This window comes from Bos mutus, chromosome 21, assembly GCF_027580195.1.
Source record: "Bos mutus isolate GX-2022 chromosome 21, NWIPB_WYAK_1.1, whole genome shotgun sequence".
Classification (NCBI taxonomy): domain Eukaryota; kingdom Metazoa; phylum Chordata; class Mammalia; order Artiodactyla; family Bovidae; genus Bos; species Bos mutus.
In genome coordinates, this window is record NC_091637.1 from 9,888,520 (window position 1) to 9,914,135 (window position 25,616).

The 25,616-nt window shown below is 47.6% G+C and overlaps 2 protein-coding genes across 10 annotated transcripts in view; one reads left to right on the top strand and one right to left on the bottom strand.

Annotated features, from left to right (window-relative positions):
• Positions 1 to 245: 245 nt before the first annotated feature.
• On the bottom strand, positions 246 to 13,425 carry NR2F2 (nuclear receptor subfamily 2 group F member 2). Of its 3 annotated transcripts, none has more exons than XM_005891572.3 (3): positions 13,069 to 13,425; positions 4,743 to 5,270; positions 246 to 2,022 (listed from the first exon to the last, which is right to left on the bottom strand). In XM_005891572.3, exons 1-3 carry the CDS (start codon positions 13,109 to 13,111, stop codon positions 1,748 to 1,750), a joined length of 846 nt encoding a protein of 281 aa, XP_005891634.2. In that variant the 5' UTR covers positions 13,112 to 13,425; the 3' UTR covers positions 246 to 1,747. The 3 variants fall into 3 exon arrangements, with proteins under 3 accessions (XP_005891634.2, XP_070214626.1, XP_070214627.1); XM_070358525.1 differs by lacking the exon at positions 13,069 to 13,425 and adding an exon at positions 6,875 to 7,931; XM_070358526.1 differs by lacking the exon at positions 13,069 to 13,425 and adding an exon at positions 5,428 to 5,568.
• LOC138984413 (uncharacterized) overlaps positions 12,229 to 25,616 on the top strand; it is a 132,654-nt gene continuing 119,266 nt past the window's right edge. For all 7 annotated transcript variants that reach the window (XR_011461680.1, XM_070358529.1, XM_070358532.1 and 4 more), the window contains exon 1: positions 12,229 to 12,472. Coding sequence is in view for 6 of the 7 variants with exons in the window: in XM_070358529.1 (XP_070214630.1) it covers positions 12,339 to 12,472 (134 nt within the window). In the remaining variant the exon portion in view is untranslated. The remainder of the gene's footprint in view (positions 12,473 to 25,616) is intronic.

Genomic DNA, 25,616 nt, shown 5'->3' on the forward strand with positions numbered 1-25,616 from the left:
CCCTAGATGAGAACCACAGAATATTTTTAAAAATCACGCCTACTTAAGGAAAAACTCATTGCAAACAACTGCCTTCTATTGACAAGGCTGGATTAGCTTGCTTGAACCGCCCTCTGCGTAACTGTCAGAAATGTACAAAACAGTATTTTTTCCTGATCATAAAATAGATACTGATCTCCAGATTTCTAATACTTTTCACAATACCTTCCCTAAGCAGGCACTTAAGTGTGACAAATATAAGGGCCTTTTTTTTTTTTTCCTGGAAAATCCATTTTTAATTAAAAGAAGGATTAGGTGAATAGGGGTGGTTTGCTATATCAGTATGGCACTTCCTAAACCATAGATAAACCATTAACTTCAGCTCCCCCACCCCATCACACCCAAATTAAACAGGCAAATACACTAGTCTACCTTTGAACAAACTGGCTGAGGGAAGTGAACAAATAGAGCGAGCCCCTGGCCCAGCTCAGAGAGAGCTAGCTCACAGGGGCTTCTCGATGGAAAGACAGTGGGGACAGCCAAACAGGTTTCAGATATCAAATAATATTTTAATTTCTGAATACTTTCAATTTCCTTGGAATATAACACACAAAGACTCGACCAAACAGTTCAGTTATTATAACTTTTACAGTATACAGAAATGTTGCACTTAAAAAAAAAAAAAACCTTCAGTTTTTTTTTTAAAAACACAAACTGTAAACTCTAAGATACTGAATCAATCACGTTACCTATAAGTGCCAACAGTGTTATTTTGTCATGCTGATTTCAATGGTATTTTTTAAAAAGGGAAAATATCAACAATTATAATACAAAGGGTTTGCAAATATACAAACAGATATAGGATTTTCATAACAATTCAAGAACTAAGCGGGACCCAATTCAAATTACAAAAGTTCACTTTTTATTCAAAACCTCAGCATGTGTCTTGGACACATTCCTTGGCTGCCAATAAATTCCACAGTTCATTCTCTTTCTTAAAATATTTTTAAAAAGCTAGGTTTGTCATGGTGTCTTTTGGGGAGCGGGGGTGGGTCAGGGTAGGGGAAGTTTTTTAGTGTTGTATGTGGTTCCTCCAGTTCTCAAATTAGAGTGCTCAACTTCATCTAAAATTTTTGGTCACCACTTGTAAGTGCGTTTCCATCATCTTTGAGTTGCCTTTTAAAGTTTTATGTCTTCCTATGATATTTTCATGGACTCAGTTTTAATTCTTGCAGAACATATATTTTAAGGATACACAGTTTTTAAGAAGCCAAGATTATATCAAAACTTATTATAGAACCACAGAATAAACTGGTTTGGAACCAGAAAAGTACAAAAAAGAACAGCTAGAGGTACATAGACACAGGACAATTAATAATTTGGGAAAAAAAAAAAAAGACTTACTTTCTCCATTCTGCTAATTTTCTCCCAATCTCCTTAAATGCACTTTTAGCAATATTTTTCCAAAATTTACCCAAAAAAAGAAAAAAGACTAATTTCCTTTTTATACAAAAATGATAAGTAGCAAGTTGTTCTGACCGACACAGGAGTTTTTTTTTTTTTAATGCATTCTGTAAAAGTTCATTCGACAGTCTTTTTTTTTTTTTGGAAATTCACAGTCCATTAAATTCTTCCCCTCTCTTCTTTTAGCAAACTTGTAACATCCTTTTATATCCTTTCTTAACAGAAGGAATTTAAGCAAACAAACCAGTCTTTTGCCTTTTCTTTCTCTCTGTTTCACTCCCCCTTCTTATTTTGATTGATTTATTTATTGAATTGCCATATACGGCCAGTTAAAACTGCTGCCAGACAGTAACATATCCCGGATGAGGGTTTCGATGGGGGTTTTACCTACCAAACGGACGAAAAACAATTGCTCTATGACTGAGGAGGAGACCGTGCGGAGGGAAGGGAGGCGAAGCAAAAGCTTTCCAAATCGTGTTGGTTGGTTGGGGTACTGGCTCCTAACGTATTCTTCCAAAGCACACTGGGACTTTTCCTGCAAGCTTTCCACATGGGCTACATCAGAGAGACCACAGGCATCTGGAAGAAAGTTTAAAAAAAAAAAAAAAAGAAGAAGACGACGAAGAATTCAGTCATCAGATTAAGAGGTTTGAAATGGGTCACATGAAGTGTGTGTACAGTGCTCTGTCAAACTGCCCCAACCGGAGCTGGAGCAAATGCCTACGGACTGAAAACTTGGGGGCTGGGGAGGGGGGAACTGTGTGAGATGGTCCTGGGATATTAGCTTTAAAACAGAACACAATTCAGTGTACTGCAGGCTTTCTATGTCCCACTCCTCAGGCTTGGTGACCGGGAGGCCCAAGCAAAGTGCACCGGGTGAATCCAGCTCAGGTCAGTAAACAGACTGACAAACAGATGAAACCAAAACTACCAGTGCTCCGCCCCTCCTCCTCTGTAAATAATAGTTTGGCTTATAATTATATAGTGGGGGGGGGGGGGCAACAACCTGGCCCAGCCCCGGGTAATGGCGCCCACGACCCAGCCTCAGATTCTCCCCAAAGAGGGCGACTCATTTTTCTCCAGTCTTTGAAACTGATTTAAGTGGCCCTTTAAAACTGATCTTGTCAGTTTAGCCTATTGAAGGGCAGCCATGCAAACTGTGATCTCTCTGTTCATTTGAGCTGTTTCTTTTCCCTCCTTTTCTTCTCTCTCCCTTTTTCTCCTACCCACCCCCCTGATTTTTTTTTTTTGGTAAACCCAGGTCCCTCCGAGAAGAAGAAACCCCCTCCCTGTTATCTTCAGGAAAACACGTTTCTTTTTCAGATATGTGAAAATACAATAAGTGCCTTTGAAATGAGAGGCTTCTCAGTGAAGGCGGTGCAGGTTGTGACCTGACCTTTGGGGGCTCCTCAGGCAAGACTAGGGCTAACACATGCATATTGTCAATCCTTAAAGCAGATATTCAAAAAAAGCCACCACTGAGTCCACCCCAAGAACCAGAACACACATACAACCTTCTCATGTGTGGATCTAGGGCTCTGCATATCTACAGAATGCATAGGTGTCTGTGATCAGAAATTAAAAGATCTGTTTGCATTGGACTCCTCTCCGCAAGTGCACTGTCTCTCTCAGAATCAGATAACAGGGACCTTTATCTCTTTGTGAGGCGATCTGCATTCTCCACACAGGCCTCTACATTTTACAAACACTAATAAATTAAACTGTTACAAGAGTATCAGCCATTTCTTTCCCTGGAAGACTAAGGTAAGTCTAAGAGCTAACAATGAGCTCAAGAAAGGAACCACCGCCTGGATGGTCTGGGAACATGGGCTGGGTGTTGGGTTGCAGGAAGGGTTGAAGGTGACTCTGGGTTAGGGGACGATCCTGTCTGTACATTTGCATCAGGCAACCGTTCTAGTTGTGACAGGTCCCCCGAGAAAAATAATCCAGATCCAAGCCTCTGCATACAGCCCTTCCTTGCCCAGACACTGCCCTTTAATTGATTACCTAAGGACTTTCAAAGACAGAATTTGGGGGTGACGGTGGAGGGGATGGACTTTATGCAAAAAGAGGTAATATATAAAAGAAAGTGGGTTAAGGACTCAGAACCTACGACAGACAGACTCAGCTCAAGACTTGGGTCCCCAGATTTCCTTGGAACAATAAGGAAGAGACTGTGGATCTTTTTGTCTGCTACAGGAACTCCTCAGCTCTCCTGGTGTCCTGACTGCAAGCTGCAAAACCTGCAGTGGGTGACTAGGTTCCAAGCCCTACCCAGGTCCAAATTTTGTTATCTTGAACGGGGAGCCCCCTTCCTCTCTGAACCGTGACAAAGGGGGTCAGCTGACAACTCGGAACAAGCATGTGGAAGGGGTGATTTCCACCCACCTGGGCTCTGCTGAACTCAGCCTGGGGGACCAGCCAAAAGGCTCAGGTGTGGCCCAAAGTGGTAAGCCAGACACCTTCCATGATCATTTGACCTCCAGAGTTAATTAACATTAGATCTATTACTCACACAGGTTAAACTACCTGCAAACTAATTAGATTTCATAATGCAGTCAGTGATGGTTTTATATCTCTGGCAACACTCATATCCAGCCCAAGTTGGCACACACTTTGGGGTGTTTAAAAATTGCCTTAAGTGTTTGCCTGGGCGGGGGAAACGACAGACCTGAGTCTTGAACCCCCTGCAGACATTCTGAAGAGTGATGATGGCCCCTTTCTTCCTCCTGCCCCTTCCTGACAGCTCTTTCCCCTCTCTGGACAGTCTGCATTGTTTTAAGAAAAAATATGCTTTTGAAAATTGCTGCCCTCAGGTTGGCCGGGCCTGGAGCTCCAACTTGCACTGAGTTAGCAGGCAAACTTTTCCCCCTCCCGCCAGGGGCAAACCTTCCCCTGAGGGGCTGATACCAGGACTGTTCCAGCGCCTACAGGCATCTCCCGGAGGCTCAGCCCGGGTGACAGGAGAGCCATGGGGGTAGAGGAGATTCCCGCTCAGCTGGCCCAGAGTGCCTGAGGTGAGGGAGGGAACAGGAGCGTGCATCCTGGTCTGGCGGAAGGGCAACAGGCCTGCGAGGCTTCCCCATGGCCCATTTTGAGACAGTCAAGTCTGAAGCATCCTTCCCGTGGCCCAGCCTTCCTCTCCTCTCCCCAGAACAAGCCTGCCGGAGCCCCACCGCTAGGCAGAGTTCCCATTCCAAGTTTCCCTCGACAGTGTGGCTCTGGGGGCTCCCAAGAGTTTTAGGCCCTAACTCTCAGCTAGGAGCCCCCAGGCACGAGAGAGCAGGGTTCCTTCCTACCTGAGGTGAACAGGACTATGGCCTTGAGGCAGCTGTACTCGGCGGAGTCGACATGCAGCGCTTTTAGCTTCTCCACTTGCTCTTGGAAGATCCGTATGTGGTCCATAAAGGCGACCACCCGGTCGGCGGACATGGGCGAGGCGTGGAGGCCGGCGGCGGCCAGGAGCGGGGCGACGTGGAGGGGCATGGAGCACTGGGCCGCGTTCAGAACGAACAGCTCGCTCCAGGTGAGGCGGAGCAGGGCCACCTGGTCGGTGATCTGCAGGTCAGGGAAGAAGGGGATGTTCCGGGCCCACTCGACGGCGCTGAAGAGCATCCGCGCGGCCAGTTCGCAAATGTTCTCGATGCCCATGATATTGTTGGGCTGCATGCACTGGCTGCCGAAGCGCGACGTGGGGTAGGGCTCCGCGCGCAGCAGCAGGGAAATATATCCGGACAGGTAGGAGTGGCAGTTGAGGGGGTCCCCGTTGGTCAGCGCGAACTGCCCGTGGCTCGGCTGGGTGGGCGGCATCCTGCCCCTCTGCACGGCTGCGGGGAGGAAAGGAGACACTCTGCCGTTAATGCCCAGCCTCGTCTCCCCTGCTCCCTCGGCAGGGTCAGCCCCAAGCCCGCCCCCCTCACCCCCCAAAACCCCCGACCCCGACTCCGCGCGGCGCAGGAACCGGCAGGCCTGCCCCTCTCTCACCCGTGAGCCAGGGCCACCGACCCGAGGGGCTCCGGGAGCCCGGCCGCCCTCTCCTCCGACCACCACCCAGGCCAGCTCCGGCAATCAGGGCGGCCCACTGGCTTCAGAGGCCCGTTCCAGGCCGGGAGGCCGCGCACCCAGCATGGACCACTTTGCCTCGGGGTCCCCGGCACGTTGGGAGGGATGGAGCATTGTGGGGGGCATCTTTCTTCTTTTACTGCTGAACGGCTGATATTTTTATTGATTGGAGGAGAAGGAGCGCGGGGTGGGGGGGGGGGCCCGAAGCTGGGGGGAGGGGGAGACGCTTTTGCAAAAGACACCGAGGAGCTTCACCCCGGACGGCCTTTGGCCACCCCAGCACCGTTCTCCATACCCCACACCCCCAAGCCCGCAGCCCCGGCCCCGCGGGCCACCCCTGGCGAGAGGCGAGCCGAGAGCCAAGGTCTGGCGGCAGCCGACTCGGTGTGCTCGCAGGAAGAGAGAGGGCGGAGAGACAGGCCGGCCGTGGCGAGAGGAAGCCGGGCGAGAGGCGGGGAGCAGGCGGCCGGCGGCGGCGCCGCCCGGGAGGGTCGGGGAGGGCCGGCCAGGCTCGGGCACGAGCGGTTATCTGACGCCGGACGGGGAGAGTCGCTCTCGCAGAAACACAAAGAAACCCGGGCGTTCGCTCGCCGCAACCCGGAGCCCGCGCCCGGCGCCGAGCGCGCCATTGGCCGAGCAGGGCTCGCGGCGCTCGGCGAATTTCATATCACAAAGACCCAACTCGCGCAGAGCGAAAGCAGCCGCCCCAGGCCCCTCGCCCACCCTGCTCCTACTCCCTATCGCGCTCTCCTCCTTTCAAAAGTGAAAGGAAAAAAGAAAACAGAGGTATTTTTTTTAGCCGAATGTTAATCCACGGAGGGTCACATGAGCGCTGCCCGGGCGGCAGCGTTAATACGGCGAAGTGCATAAAATTGCCATTTGTAATTTGAACCTCCTGTACAAAAAGTACAATCTCAGGTTGATTTTTTTTTTTTTTTGAGAGGGTGGGGGCTGGGGAGAGGGGTGGGGAGGAGGGACATATGTTGAACATGCAGGGAAAACAAGGAGAGAGAGAGAGAAACGGAGAGGAAAGAGAAGTAAACCAGGCTTTAAAACAACCACCATCATCACCACCACCACCACCACCTCCCCATCCCTTGCAAAAAGGCGAACTCGAATGAACTGGCCATCAATGCAAAGGAAATGAAAACAGCCCGAAGAGAGTTGAGGAAATCAGTCGGCCAAAGCATGCGGATTTGGGGGGGGTCTGGGTTCCACTGCAGAACTTGCTTCTAGTATAAAAACCCTTTCAGCTGCAATACGAAGAGAAGAGCTTGGGGCGTCTGTGTCCTTACCCAGAGCAGGCTAGCCAAACGCACCCAGGGCCCCGGGACCCCGGGCGAGGGGAGGAGAAATGAGAGGCCAATACCTTCCCGTCTCATGCCCACTTTGAGGCACTTTTTGAGGCGGCAGTACTGGCACTGGTTGCGGTGGTGCTGGTCGATGGGACAGTTCCGGTTGGCGCGGCACGTGTAGCTCAGGTTCCTCCGCACGCTGCGCTTGAAGAAGCTCTTGCAGCCTTCGCACGTGAACTGGCCGTAGTGCTTGCCGCTCGACTTGTCCCCGCACACCACGCACTCGATGTGCTGCTGCTGCTGCTGCTTGTCGCTACCCGGCCCGCCAGGGCCGCCCTGGCCGCCGGCTGCCGTCTGGGCCGGCGTGCTGGCCGGGCCCCCTTGGCCCGGCGTCTGTGGCGTGTGCGGGGCGCCGGGCGGCGGGCCGGGCACGGGCGGCGCCTGCGAGGCCTGGCTGCCCTGAGAGCCGGGCACCTCGTCCTGGGGGTCGCGCCACGTGCTGACTACCATTGCCATATCTATGGGGGCCGCGTCCGGACTTCCTGCTCCCCTGGCTGCGGGCGGCGGCGGGCTCCCGGGTCTCGGGCTCCGGCGCGCCGCCTTTTGTGTGTGCAAAGGGTGCGAGAGGGCGCGGGAGGGCGCCCCGGGTGGCTCGGGGGGGCTGGTTGGTTGAGGTTGGTTAGTTTTTCCTTTTTTGTTTCTGCTTTTGCAAAGTTTTGTCGATGGCTCGTCTGGCCCGGTGTGTTTGTTTTGTTTGTTTCTCTCGGCTCAGCTTTGTTGCTTTCGGGGGGCTTTCCGCCGGGGAGGGGAGGGGATGGGGCCGGGGGAGAGCAAGTGGGAGCAGAACGTGGAGAGAGAGAGAGAGAGAGAGAGAGAGAGAGAGAGAGAGAGAGAGAGGGGGAGGGAGAGCTGCAAGTCGATTGTCTGGCTTCAAGACAGAAGTAGGAGGAAAAAAAAAAAAAAAAAATCTCTCCAAAGATCTTCCTCGCTCGCTCTCCCTCCCTCTCTGGTTTACTCTCTCGCTCTCAGAGCTGGTGTGTAGCCGAGGAGTTGGAGGAGGAGGAGGAGAGGCGACTGTCCGGGGGCCAAGTCCAGGGCAGCCCACAGTCAGCCATTCAGGAAAGCCATCGAAATCGGGAGGACTCGGAGAGCAGAGGCGCCGGGCTCGGGCGCGCCCAGAGAGCCAGGCAGGCCGGGGCGGAGGCCGGCGGCCCGCGGAGTGGCCGGAGCGCTGCCCGGGTCCAGGGGAATCAGCATGAAAGTGGTCCGCGTCGGGCGCTGAGCGGCGTCGTCCTGGCGCTGGGCCGCCGCCGCCGCCGCCGCCTGCCCCGGGCGCCCCGGCGCGCGCCTCGCTCGCTCCGGCCGCGCCGCCCGCTTTCGCCGGATAGAGGCCGCTCGCTGCTCCCTGCGGGCCGCCTGGGCCGCCGCCGCCGCCGGAGCTGGAGCTGGAGCCGCCGCCGCCGCCGCCGAAGCCGCCGGGTCGGGCCCGGAGCCGCCGCGTCTAGCGCCGCCGCCGCCGCTGAAGGCTCTGCCGCTGCTGCCGCTGCTGCCGCCGCCGGAGCCGCTGCTGCTGCCGCCGGAGCCGCCTCACACACATAGGGAAAGAGTCAACTCGCCGGCGGCGGGGGAGAAATGATAAAAGAGAGAGAGGAGGGCAGATCACCACCTAGAAGCACATCCTTCGTGCGCAGAGGGGGGAGAAAAAGACGGAGAGAAAGAATGAAAGAGGGGAAAAAAGGCAGCACGGCACCCGGAGAAAGAAGGCAACTCGGGGAGAGGAGGAGGAGGACGAGAAAACACACACGCGCGCACGCACACACACACCGCGGAGAGAAAAGAACAGAGAATCAAAGTGATCAAATATGCTAAAAAGGGGGGCGCGGGAGGGAATGCGATTTATAGGCGCCGGGGCTGGCAGAAGTGGCTTCTCCGCGATCAGCTCACTGAGCTCTCTATATAGTGAACTTTGACACGACTGCTGCAACTTAGCGCACGTTGCCATGGCGACGGCGCGCCTTATAAGGCAGCCGCCGGGGTTGGCCTGGCCAGGCGCGCGCGCGCCGCCCCCTCGCCGTCATTGGCCGGAGCGCGGCGGCCCCGCCATGGCGGCCGCGGGCGCAGCCCGGTCCTAGCGCGAGCGGCGTCGCGGCCGGGGCTCCGGGCGCTCCGGGGGCTCGGGGCGGGGGGCGGGGCGGGGGTGGCGATGCCCCCGCGGCAGCCAGGCGGGGGATGGGCCCGCGCCGTCCCCGGGCGCGCGGCCACAGCGTTCTGCGCACCCCGCACCCGAGGTTTCCGCCCCGGCGGGGTGAGGAGCGCGGCGCGCACGGAACGACGCCTCTTAAAGGCTCCGCGAGAGGCTTTGGATGGAATCGGGGACTTCGATTCTCACAACTTGGCAATGCCACCGGATCCGCAGCTCGCGCACCACCCGGGGCTCCCGGCGCATCTTGGTGCCCGCGGTGCCAGAGAAAGAGAAAAGTTGCCGGGTTTCTTTGCAGAGGGGTAGTGGGTGAGGATGGGAAGGTACCTAGAGCCCAGCTGGCAGGCATTTTTCAAACGAACCATTTGGTCAAATCCGGGAATAGACCCTTTCCTTATTCAAGTCTGATCACTTGCTTGGTTTGGTGGTTCTTTTTCTTTCTTTCTTTTTTAAATAAAAAGAGCCATTCAGTGGCTCTTTTTTTTTTCTTTTTTGTCCATGTAGGGTTAACATTTCACAGGTACGTGGCCTGACATTTTAATTGCTCAAATAAAGCATCTCAGATGCTGAGAAGCCGAAGTAGACTTCATCTCATTGTCATGACGCAATTAAAATCAATTTTCTTCAACTTTATTCTCTCTGGTTAGTTTCAGCTAACTCCCAAGCCAGCGAGCGTCCTGACACACACCCAGTCGTGGGGAGAGGTGAAAAGACCTTTCTGCTGGCTGATGGACAAGTGGACGCAGCCTCCAGCGTCCCCTGTGCGTACCCTCTGTACACACATGTAAGCGCACATGTATCAGATGCACATTTGTCAACGTACACAGACAAAGACTTCAGCGACTATACTCCTAGGTCATAGAACAGTTGAGTAGGACTTCATTGTTCCTCAAGTTCCTTTTAAGCATTCATACAGCCATTAAAACACACACAGAGATTCTGCCCCAAATTGGCAATAATACCAAGTATAAGTCACAGGAATCACTGCACAAGCCATATTCTACCTCAAGAGATTCGCTGCAATGAGAACAACTTCATTGCCTGTGCCATTCTGCTCAATGTGCTAAAAATCATCAAGCCGGTTGTATCTCTGAATTCTGGAGCATTTAGTTTTAAACATCAAACATCTAGAATTGTCCCCCAGAACACGTTATATTCCAACGCAGTAATCTTTCTGTTCGCTTTTGACCAGCTAGTGGATCATCACTATTCAACATTTATAGAACAAAACTGCGACTCCATCATACACTCTTTGCACCAAGAAAAATCTATGGACTAGTAATCCAACCAGGTTTATGAACAATTAAGATATTTTACACAAAGCATGCTGAGCTTTAGGAAACATGAACACACATAAAGAGTAAATTAATGACCACAGGAAAGCATCCTTAGTAGTTTGAGAAATCGAGGCAATGAAGAATTTAAAAAAATAAATTGTACAAATAATTGACATGTGTAGATTGTACTCTGTACTCAATACACTTTACACACAGGGGCAGAATACGAGCTAAGAACTAAAGGAAGATGTAGGCGGAGAGGGGCTTGGTTTTAGGGCAGAAAAGATCCTCCTTGCTTCGTTCTTGAAACCTTCTTAGCCCTCACCGTTTCTCCGCTGAAATTAGATATTTCACTAAAGCTGCAGGTGCTGGGATTATTTGGAGGTTTTTTTTTTTTTTTTTTTTAACCTTCAGTGGACACTGAACTATCATGAACCTGGTGTGTAATGAGATTGCCGTAAAGGGAAGCCAGGCAGCAAATTTCAGGATGATTATAGATACAATATAATTTTCTCCTAAAGAGGACAAGAAGGATGGAAGAGAAATCATTTCAGAGAAGGTTGTGTCTTTTTTCTTCTTTTTCTTTTCAATCTCTATGATTCGAGGAGGAATTGCCTAATGCTACAGATGTCAATAGATTAGGGGCAGACTCAGCAAAGATGTGGTAGGGCTGGGGTTGAGATAGAAAATCTAATGGGTATCCTTATCTCAATTTAATAGAAGATAAGAATAATTGATTACAGAGAAACCCTAAACTTGCCTCTTGGGTGCAGGCATTTCTATGGCAAGATAACCTTCTACAAACATGCAGTGGGAAAAATTTTGAGGAGCAAGAGTTACCCCGTCCACTTTGAGATTTTTGGTATTTGAAGTACGCTCTGATGGCCTCAGATTTTAAATGAAGGATTTCCCAACCATCTTCAACAGCTCTGGAGTCTGCTAGGCATACGACCCCAGGGCAGCTATAGAGTCAGAGGTGTTTTACTCTTTATCTTAGGACTCATTCAGTTATGGGGGTGCTATTAAAAAGCCAAAAACAAACCAAAAAATGACTATCAATTGCAGTTAATTTTATTGTATGGAAGAAGAGAGAAGATTGCAGACTGAGAATGAAAAAGAGGGGAGCAGGTTTTAAAATGTCTTCTTCAGAGATGTTCGTATTCTTTGAACAAAACAGCTCTAAGGCTAAAATATAAATATTAATATGTTTTTTTTAATCCAGCCCAGTCTTTTATTGCAGATATAAATTTATTTTAATGAGAAGAATGGCAAGCTTAAATTTGGCCAGAGAAAGTTGAAAAAACATTTGTTTAACTGTAGGGGAAAAAAAAAACCCACCCAGGAATATGATTTTCTTGCAGAAAGTGCCTGTAATTCTACACAAATTAAATCACAATATGAATACAAACCCCAGCAAATGCTGAGTTTAACTCTGAACTCAGTAGAAACCAGTTCTGTCCACCAGGATTCATTGAAATCCTCCTTCCCCTCAATCTAGTCCGTGTGTGTTTTTCTCTTCCACCACACTGGAGCTCCATGAATAGGGAAAGGGGCTTCCATTGTGTCTCTCTGAACTTCCAAGTCAATGCAATTTTTAACCACTGGCTTGTGGTACTTTGAAAATCACCAGGGGCTGTCAGAGTTGGGTCCTCTGAAAAATTTACAGTGCTAAATCAGAGCATATGCTGGGAGGGAAAAAATTGCTTAAGATTGGAGCTAGTACAGTATCTGTCTGCCCCCTAGTGTAAGAGTCCTCGCTGCCTAAAATTCAACTTTAAAAGAAAAGAGCTCTTAAAGGGAAACGACTTTGAGCTCACGTAGGCATAGCAGAATGAAACTTCTGTACATTTTAATCTGAATAATTCTTCAGGATTTAAAATTAATTGGCTTTGACTTGGTTGGACCGGACTCAGATCTCTGCGTTTCCCGATTCCCTGGCGGAGAGGTGATGATTTTTTTTTTTTTTTTCCCTTCCTGAACTGGGTTTATGTGCGTCCCCCTCACCCCCTCCTCTCTTTTTCTTTCTCTGTCTCTGTCGTCTCTCTCGCTGGCTTTTTAAAAATGAGGAACTGTTCCTTGAACGTTTTGGATAGAGCACAGAATTGCTTAAGTCAGCCCGACGCGGTTGCAATAGACAGCAAAAAGGTAAACGTTTGCCTGAAATTCGCACGCCAGCTCCACCACCCCGCCCGATGGTGAGTACCCTTCTCGTCGCGCTTCTCCTCCTAGCTAACCGAACGCTCGCCTCCCCGAGCCGCGGCCGAGGGCGCCGGGCAGCGCTTTCCTCCCTCCCTGCCTGGCTGGTTGTCAGTTGCACAAGGTTGCAAAATGCAGCGCCGAGGCAAATCGAACAGTATATTCTGACACTTAGTGCGAGCCTAGCAGCTCCTTTGCTAGAAAACCGAGTCGTCTGTTGCTTGGAAAAGCACGCTTATAAGGACTGGCTTTTAGTTTGCTCTAGCGAAGGAAATGAGTTTGAGGAGATGGGAGGCACCGCAGTCTTTACGCTTCGGTTTAATCATATTTTGGCAGCTTTGCAATTGTATATTCCCCCTCTTCCCCCCTCCACCACCTCTCCTACCACACACATGTAATAAAATATGGCAATGCATTGAATTGACGGTCTCCCCTTCCCCAAACCCCTTAAACCACAGTCCTAGGCATTCCATACACGTTAGCAATCCGATTTTTTCTTGAAAAACCCCAAGTCATCCCCAACCCCACATAGCACAAGGAGAAAAGTGAGAAAGGAGAGAGAGAGAGAGAGAAAAAATACTGTAAGTAAACATACCAAAACCATATTTGCCTTGTTCAAGGTCCCAAACCGCTTGCATCTTCCTTCTAAACAGGAATAACTCTCCTTTAGTTTGGCGGGTGAAATAAACCGCTTTGTTGGCCCCCTGAAAAGATGTGTCTTTGATAATTAAAGAGAATCTCCTCCTCGGTGTTTATCTAAGCGATTGTGCAAACTGATAAAAAGTAGGCACTAGCCTGCAGGGAAAAAGAGGAAAGGTGAAGGGAAAGATCTTCCACCTCAAGGAAGTGCTTCCCCATGTATCAGACGCTCTCAGCCTTGGAAAGCCCTGCACAGTAACTTTAGAGAGACGAGGTTTCAGGGAGCTTTGTACATAGCTGCTGAGGAATGCAAGCCTCGCCTTTAAGAAAAAAAACCCCAAACCGTAGGTAGGAGATGTCTGGAGTGATCCTTGTCTCTCATCTCATTCCTTAGAAGGAAGAGTGCGTTGTTACACCTTGTTTGGGGCTGGAAAGAGGAGACTTTAAAAACACCCGTCCAATTGAAAAAAATCTCCCAACTTAATGAGTTTAGTCGGAGGCTGGGGCTAACGGCTCAGCCTCAGCAGAAAACCGCCAACAACTATAGGCGATAGTGCAGAGCAAAGACGACCCAAGGCACAGCCAAATTCCACTGTTTGGGGTCGAGAGGGATGGAGACTAATCCTAAAGCAAGTTGGAAAAAAAACAGAGGTGGGAGAGGAGGGGAAAAAAGCAGCAGCCTCACAGACTGGCAGACAGGCTCCCCTCACCCTGGATCAAAGATAGAACTTGAAACAGGAGGGCAACATTTTCCTAGGAATCCGTTGAAATCCTCATTTTCTACTTTTAACTATCCCCCAAAGTGATTTTTTCCTCTCCCCTGCGGATTCATGCCCACCCCCCTCTTCCCATTTCTGCTTCTAGAACTTTCCTGAAGCCGGAACCTATTTCTTTGGGGGGGGAGGGGTTCCCTACTCCAAGTCTTCAGATAATGAATGCTTAATTCACCCCCTCCCTCCATCCACCTCCCAAAATGAATAAAGGAAGCAGGAATACAGTAACTAGCGAAAAATGAGAATAAACTATGCTGCCTCTCAGAGTTTAATACAATTTTAACTAATGGATTTTTGTTTTGTTTTGTTTTAAGAGAAGAATAATGGGGGAAACACGGATCTTTTATTTTAGGAAACTGTTATGGTAAGATGTATGTCAGAATTAACAAATGGAACTAACGCTCTTCGGCTGCTTCTTGTCCTTGTCTTAAACAGGAATTAAGTTAAACACAGTGCTGAATGTTAATTACATGTTTACTGGCTAATGAAAATTACAAATGGTTTTGCCACCTCAAACAATGATGAAAACTCTGAAGACACTGTAATTATATACTTTGAGGGAAATAACTCAGAATATTGATCATAAGAAGTGTAAATCTTTTTTTAACTATTCATTAATACCATAAATATGGGCTACAGAAGTTTTTCCTTGCGGTTTGTCTCATCAGTTACACCGAGGGGATGGATGGCGAGGCTCCTCTGGGGAGGTGGTGAACTCATTCTCTTCGAGAAGGAGGCCACTTGTGTAACTGGGGGTGCCCCCCTCCCTTTCGCCCCCGCCCCCTTTAACCCCAGCAGAAGGTCGAGGGATAGCTGAACAGGGGGGCCGGGCTCGGGGCAGGTGAAGGTGATCACAGCCCAGCCTCTTCCCTCCCCTCCCCTCACCCTCGCCTCCCCTCCCCTCCTCCCTTTCCTGCCAGGTCTGATCGGTGACCGCCTTCCCCAGCCAGGGCGCCAGTCGGATAACCTGGCGTTGAGCTCCTAATGGAGGACAGCACATCGCAACCCAAGTTCTGACAACCCAAGTTCCCTCCTTTAGAGGTGACTAGGGCAGTTCATTGCAAAAGAAGAAAGAAGGGGAAAAAAAAAAAAAAAGTTGAGGGTGGAGGTGTTTATTGGGTAAGATGGCTCAGGCAACCGAACCGGAACTGGTTTCTCTGGGTTTGGGAGTAAAGACATATTTTGCTGACTGAACTCCGGCCTGAGATGTAGCTCTGCACTCCGCAGTGTAGCAGCCACTTCGATCTCGGGGGTCAAAGGTGAGCTCTGCACTAACCCTAAAAGGCTGGTCTGGCCTGGCCAGAAGGCCGAGCAGGCGAAGGAGTGGGCCGCCTGCCGCTTCCGAGGGGGTGCCCGTGAAACCCGCACGCGGGGGACACAGAGCTGAGAGCGGGTTTTCAGTGCAATATTGAAGATTTCTCAAAAGTGCCCTAGGCTCGTGGGACTGGAGTCCTCTTTTCCCCTGAGAATTCCCAAGGCGCTGGTCTTTGTCTTGGAAGGAATGGAGTTTCTGAATGGTGTGAAAGCGACAGAGAGGGTCGCTTCAAATCGATTTTACTTGTCCTTTCTGTCTTTTCGGATCAACGCCCTTCAATGGGCACAGAGGTGCTCTTTCAACCAAAAACTTGTGCTACATTTTCTGCCTGTATTGGTGCTAAATACAATAAGCACTGGGCAGATTTTTTTTTCTTTGCTCTCCAAAGCCAGAAAGCACCCTAATTAAATTGTTTTATATGGACAGTCAAGACGGACCAATTAAGTATGCATTAGTATAAAGATATAGTCCGCAGATAAGGCGGTTTAGAAAAATCACGTGTGGGACAAAGGAGAGAGGGCTAGCACTGGGGAGGGGGTGCCTGGGCCAGCAGGGTCGCTCACCTCTCTCCCTGGGCTCCGGGGGATTTGAGGAACCCGGGCCTCAGGTGAGAGGGGGTCAGGGCCGATCACAGGTGGGCCGTGTTGGAGCTTTGCAGGCCCGCGCCCCCGACCGGAGAGCGGCGGAGCCCAGGGTGTTAGCATCTCTCACAACCTCACCCTCGGCCCGAGGTGGCGGTCCCGAAGGAGCGGGCGAGGGTGGTGCTGTAAGTCCAGGTCGGGCCCAGGGCTGGTGTCTAGATCGTGGGCGCGGCCCTGGAATAAGGAAGGAGTGTGCACCCCGGGGAGGCCCGCGGGGCCTGGGGGGGCGCGGACAGAGCCGCGGCCGCAGCCCTCGGGCATCCGGGATCAGGGTAGGAAGCCCCCTTCCAACTTGTCCAAGCTACGGGCTTTCTCTGCTTCTGAGGAAACGGGAGTTTCTCGGCGAGCAAAGCGAAGTTCCCGCCCGACGCCAGCCGGCCCAAGGGGCGTCGAGGGCCAGTCGCAGAAGTGGGGAAATGACCGGGGGTCGGAGACGAGGGCGCCAGGACAGTAGCTCGAGGGCCGGGTCCCCGCAGCCTCCCCGGGCCTCCCCACACCCCCTCCGCCCTCGGAGGTGTGGGCGGACAAAGTGCAGCGCGCCCAGAAGACGACCTCCGGGGCCGCGGCCTGCGCTTCCCCGCGTGGCGGCGCAGGGCTGTGATTCGTGGTCCCCGGGGCGCGGGAAGGGCGCACGGAGCGCCCTGGGTCCGGGTGGGGAGGGGGGAGTAGGGCGAGAATTAGAGCCTGGGGAGGCGGCTGAATGTCAAAAGTAAAAAGGTTGAAAAGCCAATTTTCCCGGCGCGCTTTCGTCCCCCACCCCCCTCCCCTTTGCTGGTTGCCGAGGCCGTAAATCAGCGGCCGGCGGCGAGGGCGGGAGGAGCCCCCTCGGCGCGGCCCCGCCCGGCCCGTGCGCACCTCCCGGTGGGCCCCGGATCGATCCGAAGCCTAGCTGAGGATGTCACCGCACTAAATATTTACTGATCACACACAAATAGCCGGGGCTCCAACGATTTTCCTCTGTGAGGAGAGCTCAGAGAGAAGGGTAAATCATTTTATTAGTGTGGATAAAGCCCAGAGCACACTCCGGGCTGGAGTGTTTTAAGATGTGTCTTCAACGGGATGAAAAGAGTTAGGGAAATCGATACGGAGTGATTAGAAGCCCCCGGGGTGACCGAGGGGGCCGGGGCTTTCAGGGATTTGGCGAGGCTGAGAGAGGGGGAGCAAGCCTCGAGGGGGGCGGCCCGAGCCCTGCCGGGGAGCTTGCGGGTGCAGGCCTGCGTCCCTCCGTCCTCGACGGGAGACGCGAGGGCGCAGCCCGGCTCGGCTGGGCCGGCGCGGGGTGAGCGCAGAGCGGGCCTCCGCGGGGCCGAGGGCTTGGGCTCTCGGGCTGCACGTCGCGCGGGCCAGCGGTCAGGTGGCCGCGCAAGGGGATCGCAGGCCCGGCGCCGGGATGCTGGCACATTGGCCACAGCTCGAGCGCTCCAGGCAGCCTCCTGGAGGAACCCTGTGGCCCAAACGGTTGCGTTTCCCCCTCGCCGCGCCACGTAGCATCCCCGAACTTTCTCCTGGATGAATCTCTGGGCGCCCCCGTCTCCCTTAGTGTTCCCGGAGAGGACGCAGCGGCCCAGCCCCGCGGGCTGCCTCTCCTTCCCACTCATCCAGGGTCAAGGGCAGCCGCCGGGTGAGGGACCCGCTGCGGACCGTAGGGCGAGTGGATTCGGGGTTCGGGGCTCCTGGACAGGTGGGAGGGAGTCTGAGGGCGAGCAGACAGGCAGAGGCGGGGTGACACACACCAGCGACGCCCCTAAGGAGGTCTCCGTCCTCTCCAGGGCTGGGAAAGCAGTTTTGGGGGGGTGGGGGGGTCTCAAGCGACTGTCCAGCGAGGGAAATGGGTCTGTGGCCCCAAGGCGAGATGCAGGGGCCTGAAGTGCGAGGGCGCAAAGGCTTGCGGGGCTAGCTGAAGTTAGCGGGGAGGTTTGCTGGGAAGAAGAGGAAAATCTTCTCCCCAAACTCAAACAGCAAAGTCCTGGAGTAAAAAAAAAAAAAAAAGTGGCTTTTCACTTCTGGAAGCGGAAGAGGCATCGCTCTCTCTTGTGGACAAACCTTGAGGTTCGAAACAGCTGCAAATAATCAAGAAGGCACAAATTTCGGGGGAAAGGGGGACACAGAAGGCAAGAAAGGGAAGAATCTCTTTCGTTTCTTCGTCCCTTTCTCGCTCTTAACCTTTCCCTAACAATCTGCTCTTCCTGAAGATGCTGATAGCTCGCTGGCTTATTTATTTACTTTCCCTCTCCCCAAATTTGCTCGATTTCCTTGGCAGCTTGAGGAATTCAGTTCAGGCTGCCCTACTTGGCTCCTCGGCGCAACAGGAAATATAACTGCAGATCCAATTAACCGTTTTTCAGAAGGGAGTTTTTTTTTTTTTTTTTTTATGAATCCCAGTGGATTGGAGTGATGTGTTCAGGTGTGAAGCGATTGGTGCCTCGAATTCTTTCCTCGGTAATCCTTTAATTCCTGCCATGGAAGCTCGAGAGCATCGCTGACCTGCAGGCTGTCAGGAGCCGGGTCTCTATTAACCCTTCTTGGTCTCGGCCAGAGCGAAGGTTAACTACACTAATGTACCAAAGGGGATGTAGCAAGGAGGAAGGAAGGGTGGAAGGAAGAAGAGAGGGAAGGGTGGGAAGAAGGGAGGGAGGGAGGAAGGACAGAAAGGTAAATTCATTCTAGCTGCAAGGATTTTTAAAGCTCTCACTGGTCCTCCCCCACCCCCACCCTTCCTACGAAAGGGGGTTTCCACTGAGAGAGACCACAGTCTCATCCATCAAGGTACCTCAGTCCACCGAGAGGGACTTTGGGGAATAAGAAAACGCAATGTCGTGAAATATTTTCTTCTATTTAACTGACCACCCAGTTCACTTTAAAAATCATTCTAACATGTAAGCAACAATGAATTATTTGGGGAGGGGTTAAGCACCCCCTCAATCTTAAAACATATTTTACCTTCTTTAAGTAAAAGCTAATTTAGAATCTTGTCAGTAGTCAAATTATAGCCATAAAATCCAGATGAGATTTGGAAAATACATTCTGCAGTTTTCATACCTGGTGGCCTTTTAATGAGTAGTTATATAATAGTTATGTGCATGAAGGTATATATGCACATGGGTGTGTATATATTCTTGGGGTGGTAGAAGTTCCATGATGGATTAAAGGTTTATATACTCAAGGACTAGATAGAGGCTGTCACTCATGTGTATATGCTGGAGTTCTGGAGGAAAACAGTACAAAAAAGAGTTTCGAATGAGTTCCTTAGAATCACTATTGTTGAAATACAAGCTAAAACAACTTAGTATTGATGAAGCTATTGTGCCTTGCAGAATCGTAGAAAGATACTTCAAAGTAAAAATGTCAGTTTTCAGTTTGGTAGCTTTGGCAGGGCATTTAAACAAAAGGTGAGCATCTTTTGTCTAATATATTTATTTAAAAATTCAACAATACCCTACTGTTTATTTTACTTTTCAATGAACTGAAGAATTAAAAAAGAATAGGCTCTAGCTAGAGATGATAGCATAAGGGATTTGTTGCCCATTTAACCAAGTCTGATGTGGTCTGTATATGCTTTTAATATTATATTGCAAGGCAACTCCTGTTGTAAAAGTTTTAAAGACATCTAAAGCCATGTGGACATCAGTTCTTATTTAGAAGTGGATAGAGTGAGGAAAGATTGATTCTGTATTTTTTTTTTCTCTTAAGAGACTGGTAATGAATTCTTTAAAATGACAGTTCATTTTTGGTATGTCAAAAAAGGCATTAATCAAATGGTATCAAGTGCCAGTCATTTAAATGTGAAGGTGTTAGTAAGGCAACTATCCAGATAAATTAATATTGTTAATTCGCTGCATCAATGTACTTAGAGAAAATACAAAATAAAACAACAGAGGGGATTTATCTTGTTTAATTTCCTTTAGCCACAAACTTAAGTTGAATTTCAGAAGGAGAAAATAATATAAGGGGTAATTTCCATTCTCTTGGCTTTTAGAAGGTTGAAAAACCCCAGTTTTAGTACAAAGCATATAATTAGAAAAGTAAGTAAATGGACAAAGATATACTGCCATAATAGAAAAGCATAATGTATGAATTTAGAAAACATAATTAATTAGTTAATTATCAGCTGTACTTCTCTTAAAAGGATGGTTTCTTGAAATGGTAAAGGTACATATTAAAATAAAGGACTACTGTGCAAAATTAAGAGGAGGCTATATAACAATATTCAGTTTTTTTTTTTTTTGACTGTAGGAAGTATCGCTTGAGGTTTTACAAAGTGTGATGTTTAAATAAAATTTACACTGATCGTTTTTATTTTGAATACAGAATAGAGAAAGGTGCCTTTTCTATCTGTCTATTACAATTTGTAATAAATTAGTCAACCTTATCAAAGGGATTACAATGTGCTTGACTGAGGCAACTTGACTGAGATGATATCACTTAAAATAGTTTAAAGCAAAAGTGAAAATGTAAAAGGAAGGGAATATTGACTTCAGTGAAAAATGTCACATTGGGTATTTCTTGACAGGATTACATTACATCACAGGTCAGGGAGAAGTTAAAATTTTAGGCACTCCTATTTCTCTGCGGAATGCATGTTAATAATATATTTATTGACTCCAAAAGGTATGGTGAAATTTTTTACTTTTCATATACTTTGTTGTCATATTGCCATCCAAATAGAAAGAAGTGAAATTTAAGTGAGGTTTAAAAAAAATCTTAAACAATATTTTTCTTTATAGTTTCCAAGAATTATGCTTATTTACTCACTGACTTTTTCCATATGATTTTGATTAATAGCTTTTAAAATCATGTACTATTGTGATGAATTCTACATTGTTTTTACATTGAAAACAAATTTAAAGGCATCGGATCTTTCTCGGAAAGTGTAATTGAATATTCAGCTATTGAAGAGCTACTGTATAAATTTCCCAGGTTCCAAACACCTAAACTTATTCTTTCCTACCAACTTTTAAAATTACAACTGGCATGGCTGTGGATGAATATTTTATATAAGAGCCTTTATTTCTCTTCTTGTTTATCTGGGAAATGCCTCTAATTTGTCTTTTATGCTTAAATACTTTAAAAAAGCATTAGTCCATATGCAAGAATTATTCATGCTCTTGAAAAATAGTGAATAAAATTCTAATTATAGAGAAAAGGTGTGATGTTTACTCTGAAGTTTCAGGAACATGTAAAGTTTTCTTCATAAACTGGAAGAAAGTCTATCCTAGATAAATTTAAATAGGGCAGCTGTTGGGTATGGTTTATATTCGTGTCCTTCTGCCTTTTTGCCTTTGGCACTAAGGTATCTGGGTTCTTGTCTTCACACACTGTCTATTGTTAGCAGATTTTGAGATTAAAATACTTTCAAGTGGTCTTGTCTTTATAGTTTCATACATTATTAAATTGGGAAGTAATATTCAATTCTGTGTTCAAATTTGTATGTCCAGACAATAATGAGGAGGTGACTCTCTGCACTGCTCCGCCCACCCCCCCAAATCCAACAACAACAACAAAATTATTATATACACAATTTAAAGAGAAAAAAAAATAAACCTTAGGATTCAGTGTGTTGGAAATGTAGGACCATTGTTTTTCATAATGGAACTCTTTATAAGACTTTTTTCATCTTAACTATCTCCCAAGATGGGACACTTTAGTTTTATATATAATTTTTAAAGTCTGAGCAACTTTTAACACTATATCAAGTTTTAACAACATATCACAGGCTTTTTGAAGTGAAGGAAGATTTGAAAAATAAGCCTCCAAAGTAAACACACACACACACACACACACACACACACGTGACAAGGCATGAGGCTTGTCTTCGTTTTTAGGGATGTTATGAAAGTTTTACTTTAAAAAATTACAATAACATGCTTTCTCATCAGGTGCAAAGCAAGATAATTATAGGGAGAAAAGAAAAGGTTCCCTCTCATTCTTTTCCACCAAAAAACCAAAGCACCAACAAAAGCCAAAACAAACTCCAATCCTAACCCCCACATAAGAAGCCCCTTACCACTTTAGGGAAAGTTGCTGTGCTAACTGTGGGTCCTGCCTGAGCTCCTGGCTGGTCTACTTTGAAACTCGCCAGGCAGTGGTTACACTCCAGCCAGTAGCCTGGCAGCCTCAAAAAGGAAGCAGATTCTCTGAGCTCACTGCAGATGACCTACCACTTAGAGGGAAAGTTTGGAAAGCAACTGTTGAAAGTCAACCTCTCCTTTCCAAAGAAGGTTTTCAGAGGCAGGACTGTGAGAGTTGATATTACCAATTTTATTATTTTCTAAGGCATTCCTAACTTTTATGATTCCGCCGCCCCCCCATCCCCCTTCCTTTACTATCTGTCTTGTGCCTCCAGGGCCAGTGAAAGAGCAGGGCAGATTCTAGATTGCTTTCAGAGTTTGCCTTCTCTGATGATGGATTACCATGTCAATTTAAACGGCATAGGATTAATTTGTTTCAATGATTTCTCTTTAGGCTGAATGCCAGCCGTTTTTCTATCTCTCCCCTTGCTCTTCAGAACAACAACCACCACCACAAAAAAAAAAAAAAAAAAAGGCTTCTTTCCATATTCTAAGTTAGGAGACAATAATAGAAATAGACAAGTTAGGTGTAATGTTGCAACACAGTTATAGGTCTGAGTGTTTTTATCTCTGTCTGAGAGGCTGAAACATAGAGTCAGTCACATTAAAATGAAATTGGACTCAACATTTATTCAATAAATACTTGTCTTGTAGATAATCCAGTGCCGAGTGCTTTTGACACATAAGGACTTAATTTGTCTTGGATAACAAGTTATTAATATGGCACATTTAAACTTGCCACCTACAATAAGAACTTTCAGATCTATAACAACTCAAATGATATTGTGAAAAATAATTTGTGTGAGGGAAGGAGATCTTTCTGAGAATGACTGTCTTTATTACATATGAAGATATGTACATACACATATATATGTAGCTACCTACATATACACACACAGAAGTAATACATATATATACATTTCAGATCACATACAAACAAAAAGGTTCAATAAATTAAAAAAAAAAAATCCATTCAATATGCAGGTAGATCTAACCCTTCCAAACTAAGAATGTCAGCCAGTTTTCTCTTTTCAATGATTTCTAAAGTACACAAGAAAAATGCTATTCAAATGCACCTTCCTTGCAAGACCAAACCCATTATAAGGACGAAACGGCACAAAAAAGCACTTAGGTGCAATCCAGAATCAAACACCCCTTCCACATTTTTCACCTAGACTAACCTTGCAGCTGGAGGCAATTTAAGTAAAATAATCTACCCCTAAAGTGATTACTGTATTTCTTTCTTAACAGAAGTCCTCCAGCATATGCAAAGGAACAGGAGAGGGGTTTGATCCTATAGCCTTACTGTGTTGAGTACATGTGGCTATCTTGAACGCTGGGCCTCTTTTTCATTTTTTGGTTCCGTTTTCATAATAACATCTCTTTTTCCCAGCATTCCCCTGCGCTGAAATTAAGCATCACAGTTCAGGATACTACCCTGCATTCTGAATATGAACACAATAGCTTTTCCAGCCTTCCTCTTTTCCTCTGGCCTCTCAAGGCACCAGTGGCTGCATTTGAGCAGGTTCTACTTTTTAAGGACATATGCCATCAGAGGCCAGTGATGATCAGAACTGGAATCTATATGCAATATTAATTTGTAAAAAAGTTGTTGGTTGTTAACCTTGAGATTGTGCATCTCTAAGAAACCACATCTTTTGAGTGCTCTCCCTGGGAAATGATGTTACACATGAGCAGAAAATCCAGGCAAGAAAGGCTAATTGAATGAAGAGAGAGAATTAGGTTAAAAAATAGAGTACAATCTAGTATCACATTTTCACTAGTGTGACTTGAAATGAAGGTGTCTTCAAGTCGCCAGTGATACCAGAGTGTTTAGATGTTGGCCACAGATGGGAACACCTATTGAAATGTGTCTGAAGAAGATTAATAGGGCTTGTCACTGTTGGGAAAGCACTGCTTTGCTGTAAATTTCTACCAGCACAAGATGAATTACCGATGAATGCTCACTTATCAACCCCATCACTATCGTTCGACAGTAAATCAAATTGAGAAGTTATCTGCAATCAGAAAATTTCTTTTTAAAATAGACATACACCTTTAGGCCCTGACTCTTTACTAATCCTACTCACAAAACAATTACGCATCCCATGATGCTTCTTTAGTTTAAACAAAACTGTATCTTAATCATGTATATACTTTAAAGTTCACATGCAACGGACAGCTGGTCATTGGCAAAGTTTGCCAGTATTTTAACACAGTTATGAAGCCTTCTTGGAAGCGCTCAATGAATATTTCATAAAGTATGTTTTCTTTACTTTGAGATATTTCTTTCTTTCCCTTACTTGAAAGGCAAAGAAGAAAGTGCTGTTTTCAGTGTTCTAAACCCTGTCTCTGCCACTTCAACATCTCCTAATTCCCTGGTAAAATAAAATTATGAGAGAATTACAAGTTTAGGTGGAGAACAGTGGAACAGGGCTAAGTGGATAACAGTGATAATTGAGGAAATGCATTTTTTCTTTTATGATTTCATGGTATTGCATATATCTCATTTCTAAGGTGATTTATCTGAGAAACAAATCAGTGGTATTAGTTCCTTTATCACCTGTTAACTTGTGACCTAGGAATAATAATGTTTTAATAAAACCATCAACCCTTGCATTTTTATAGAGCTCTAACTATTTACAAAAGTTATCCTCACATGCCTAACTCATTGGATTTTTTACCAAAATCCTGCAAGACTGAGATTTTAAACTCCCATTTTGCTGATGAGTAAACTGAGGCTCAAAGACTTATCTGAGGCTATGGAGCTAATAGGAACAGAGTCAGAATTCATACGTTGGTTTCTTAGGATCCTTTCAGGGATTTTCATTATGTAAATAAAGAAAATGATGGTGATTGCTAACAGCGGTCAACATTTACTATATATATATATATATATACCAGAACTATAGTGAGTATGCTGCTGCTGCTGCTGCCAAGTCGCTTCAGTCGTGTCCAACTCTGTGCGACCCCATAGACGGCAGCCCACCAGGCTCCGCCGTCCTTGGGATTCTCCAGGCAAGAATACTGGAGTGGGTTGCCATTTCCTTCTCCAATAGTGAGTATAGACATGGATTATTATTATTTTTAAATTAATTAACTTATTATTTTTGGCTGTGCTGGGCCTTTGCTGTTTTTTCCGTGGGCTTTCTCGATTTGCAGCAAGCAGGGGCTACCCTCTAGTTGCCTTTCATGGGCTTCTCCCTGTGGAGGCTTCTCCCTGTGGAGGCTTCTGTTGTTTTCAAGCACAGGCTCCAGGCACATACATGCGGTGCAGTAGTGGTGGTGCGGGGGCTCAGTAACTGTGGCGCGTGAGCTTAGCTGCCTTGTGGCTTGTGGGATCTTCCCCGACCAGGGATGGAACCCATGTCCCCTGCATTGGCAGGTGGATTACTGTCCACTGCACCACAGGGAAGTCCTACACATGGACTGTTTTATTTAATTTCTTATACAACTCTGAGGGAGATACTGTGGTTATTTTCCATTATCCATGAGAAAACAACAACACAAGCAAACCGAAGCTTATGGAGGTCAGGAACTTGCCTGAAACTCACATTGTTAGTAAGCTGGGACACATAATTCAAATCTAGGGAGTCTACATTCAAAGCCACTGCCCTATCTTATGTTCTTGTTTCCAATTGCAAGGAGTCTTCAGTTGCACTGAGTAGTCACAAGAAATTCTACTTTTTTGGTAATATAAAAATCTC

Bases quoted from the DNA above. Each gene is read 5' to 3' on its own strand.
- NR2F2 (XM_070358525.1), bottom strand. From the start codon at position 7,316: ATGGCAATGGTAGTCAGCACGTGGCGCGACCCCCAGGACGAGGTGCCC. The intron at 5,271-6,874 runs GTATTGGCCTCT...TCCTCCCCGCAG, and splicing joins AGTGGGCATGAGACGGGAAG to CCGTGCAGAGGGGCAGGATG. The intron at 2,023-4,742 runs GTAGGAAGGAAC...ACTTTCTTCCAG, and splicing joins CATAGTCCTGTTCACCTCAG to ATGCCTGTGGTCTCTCTGAT.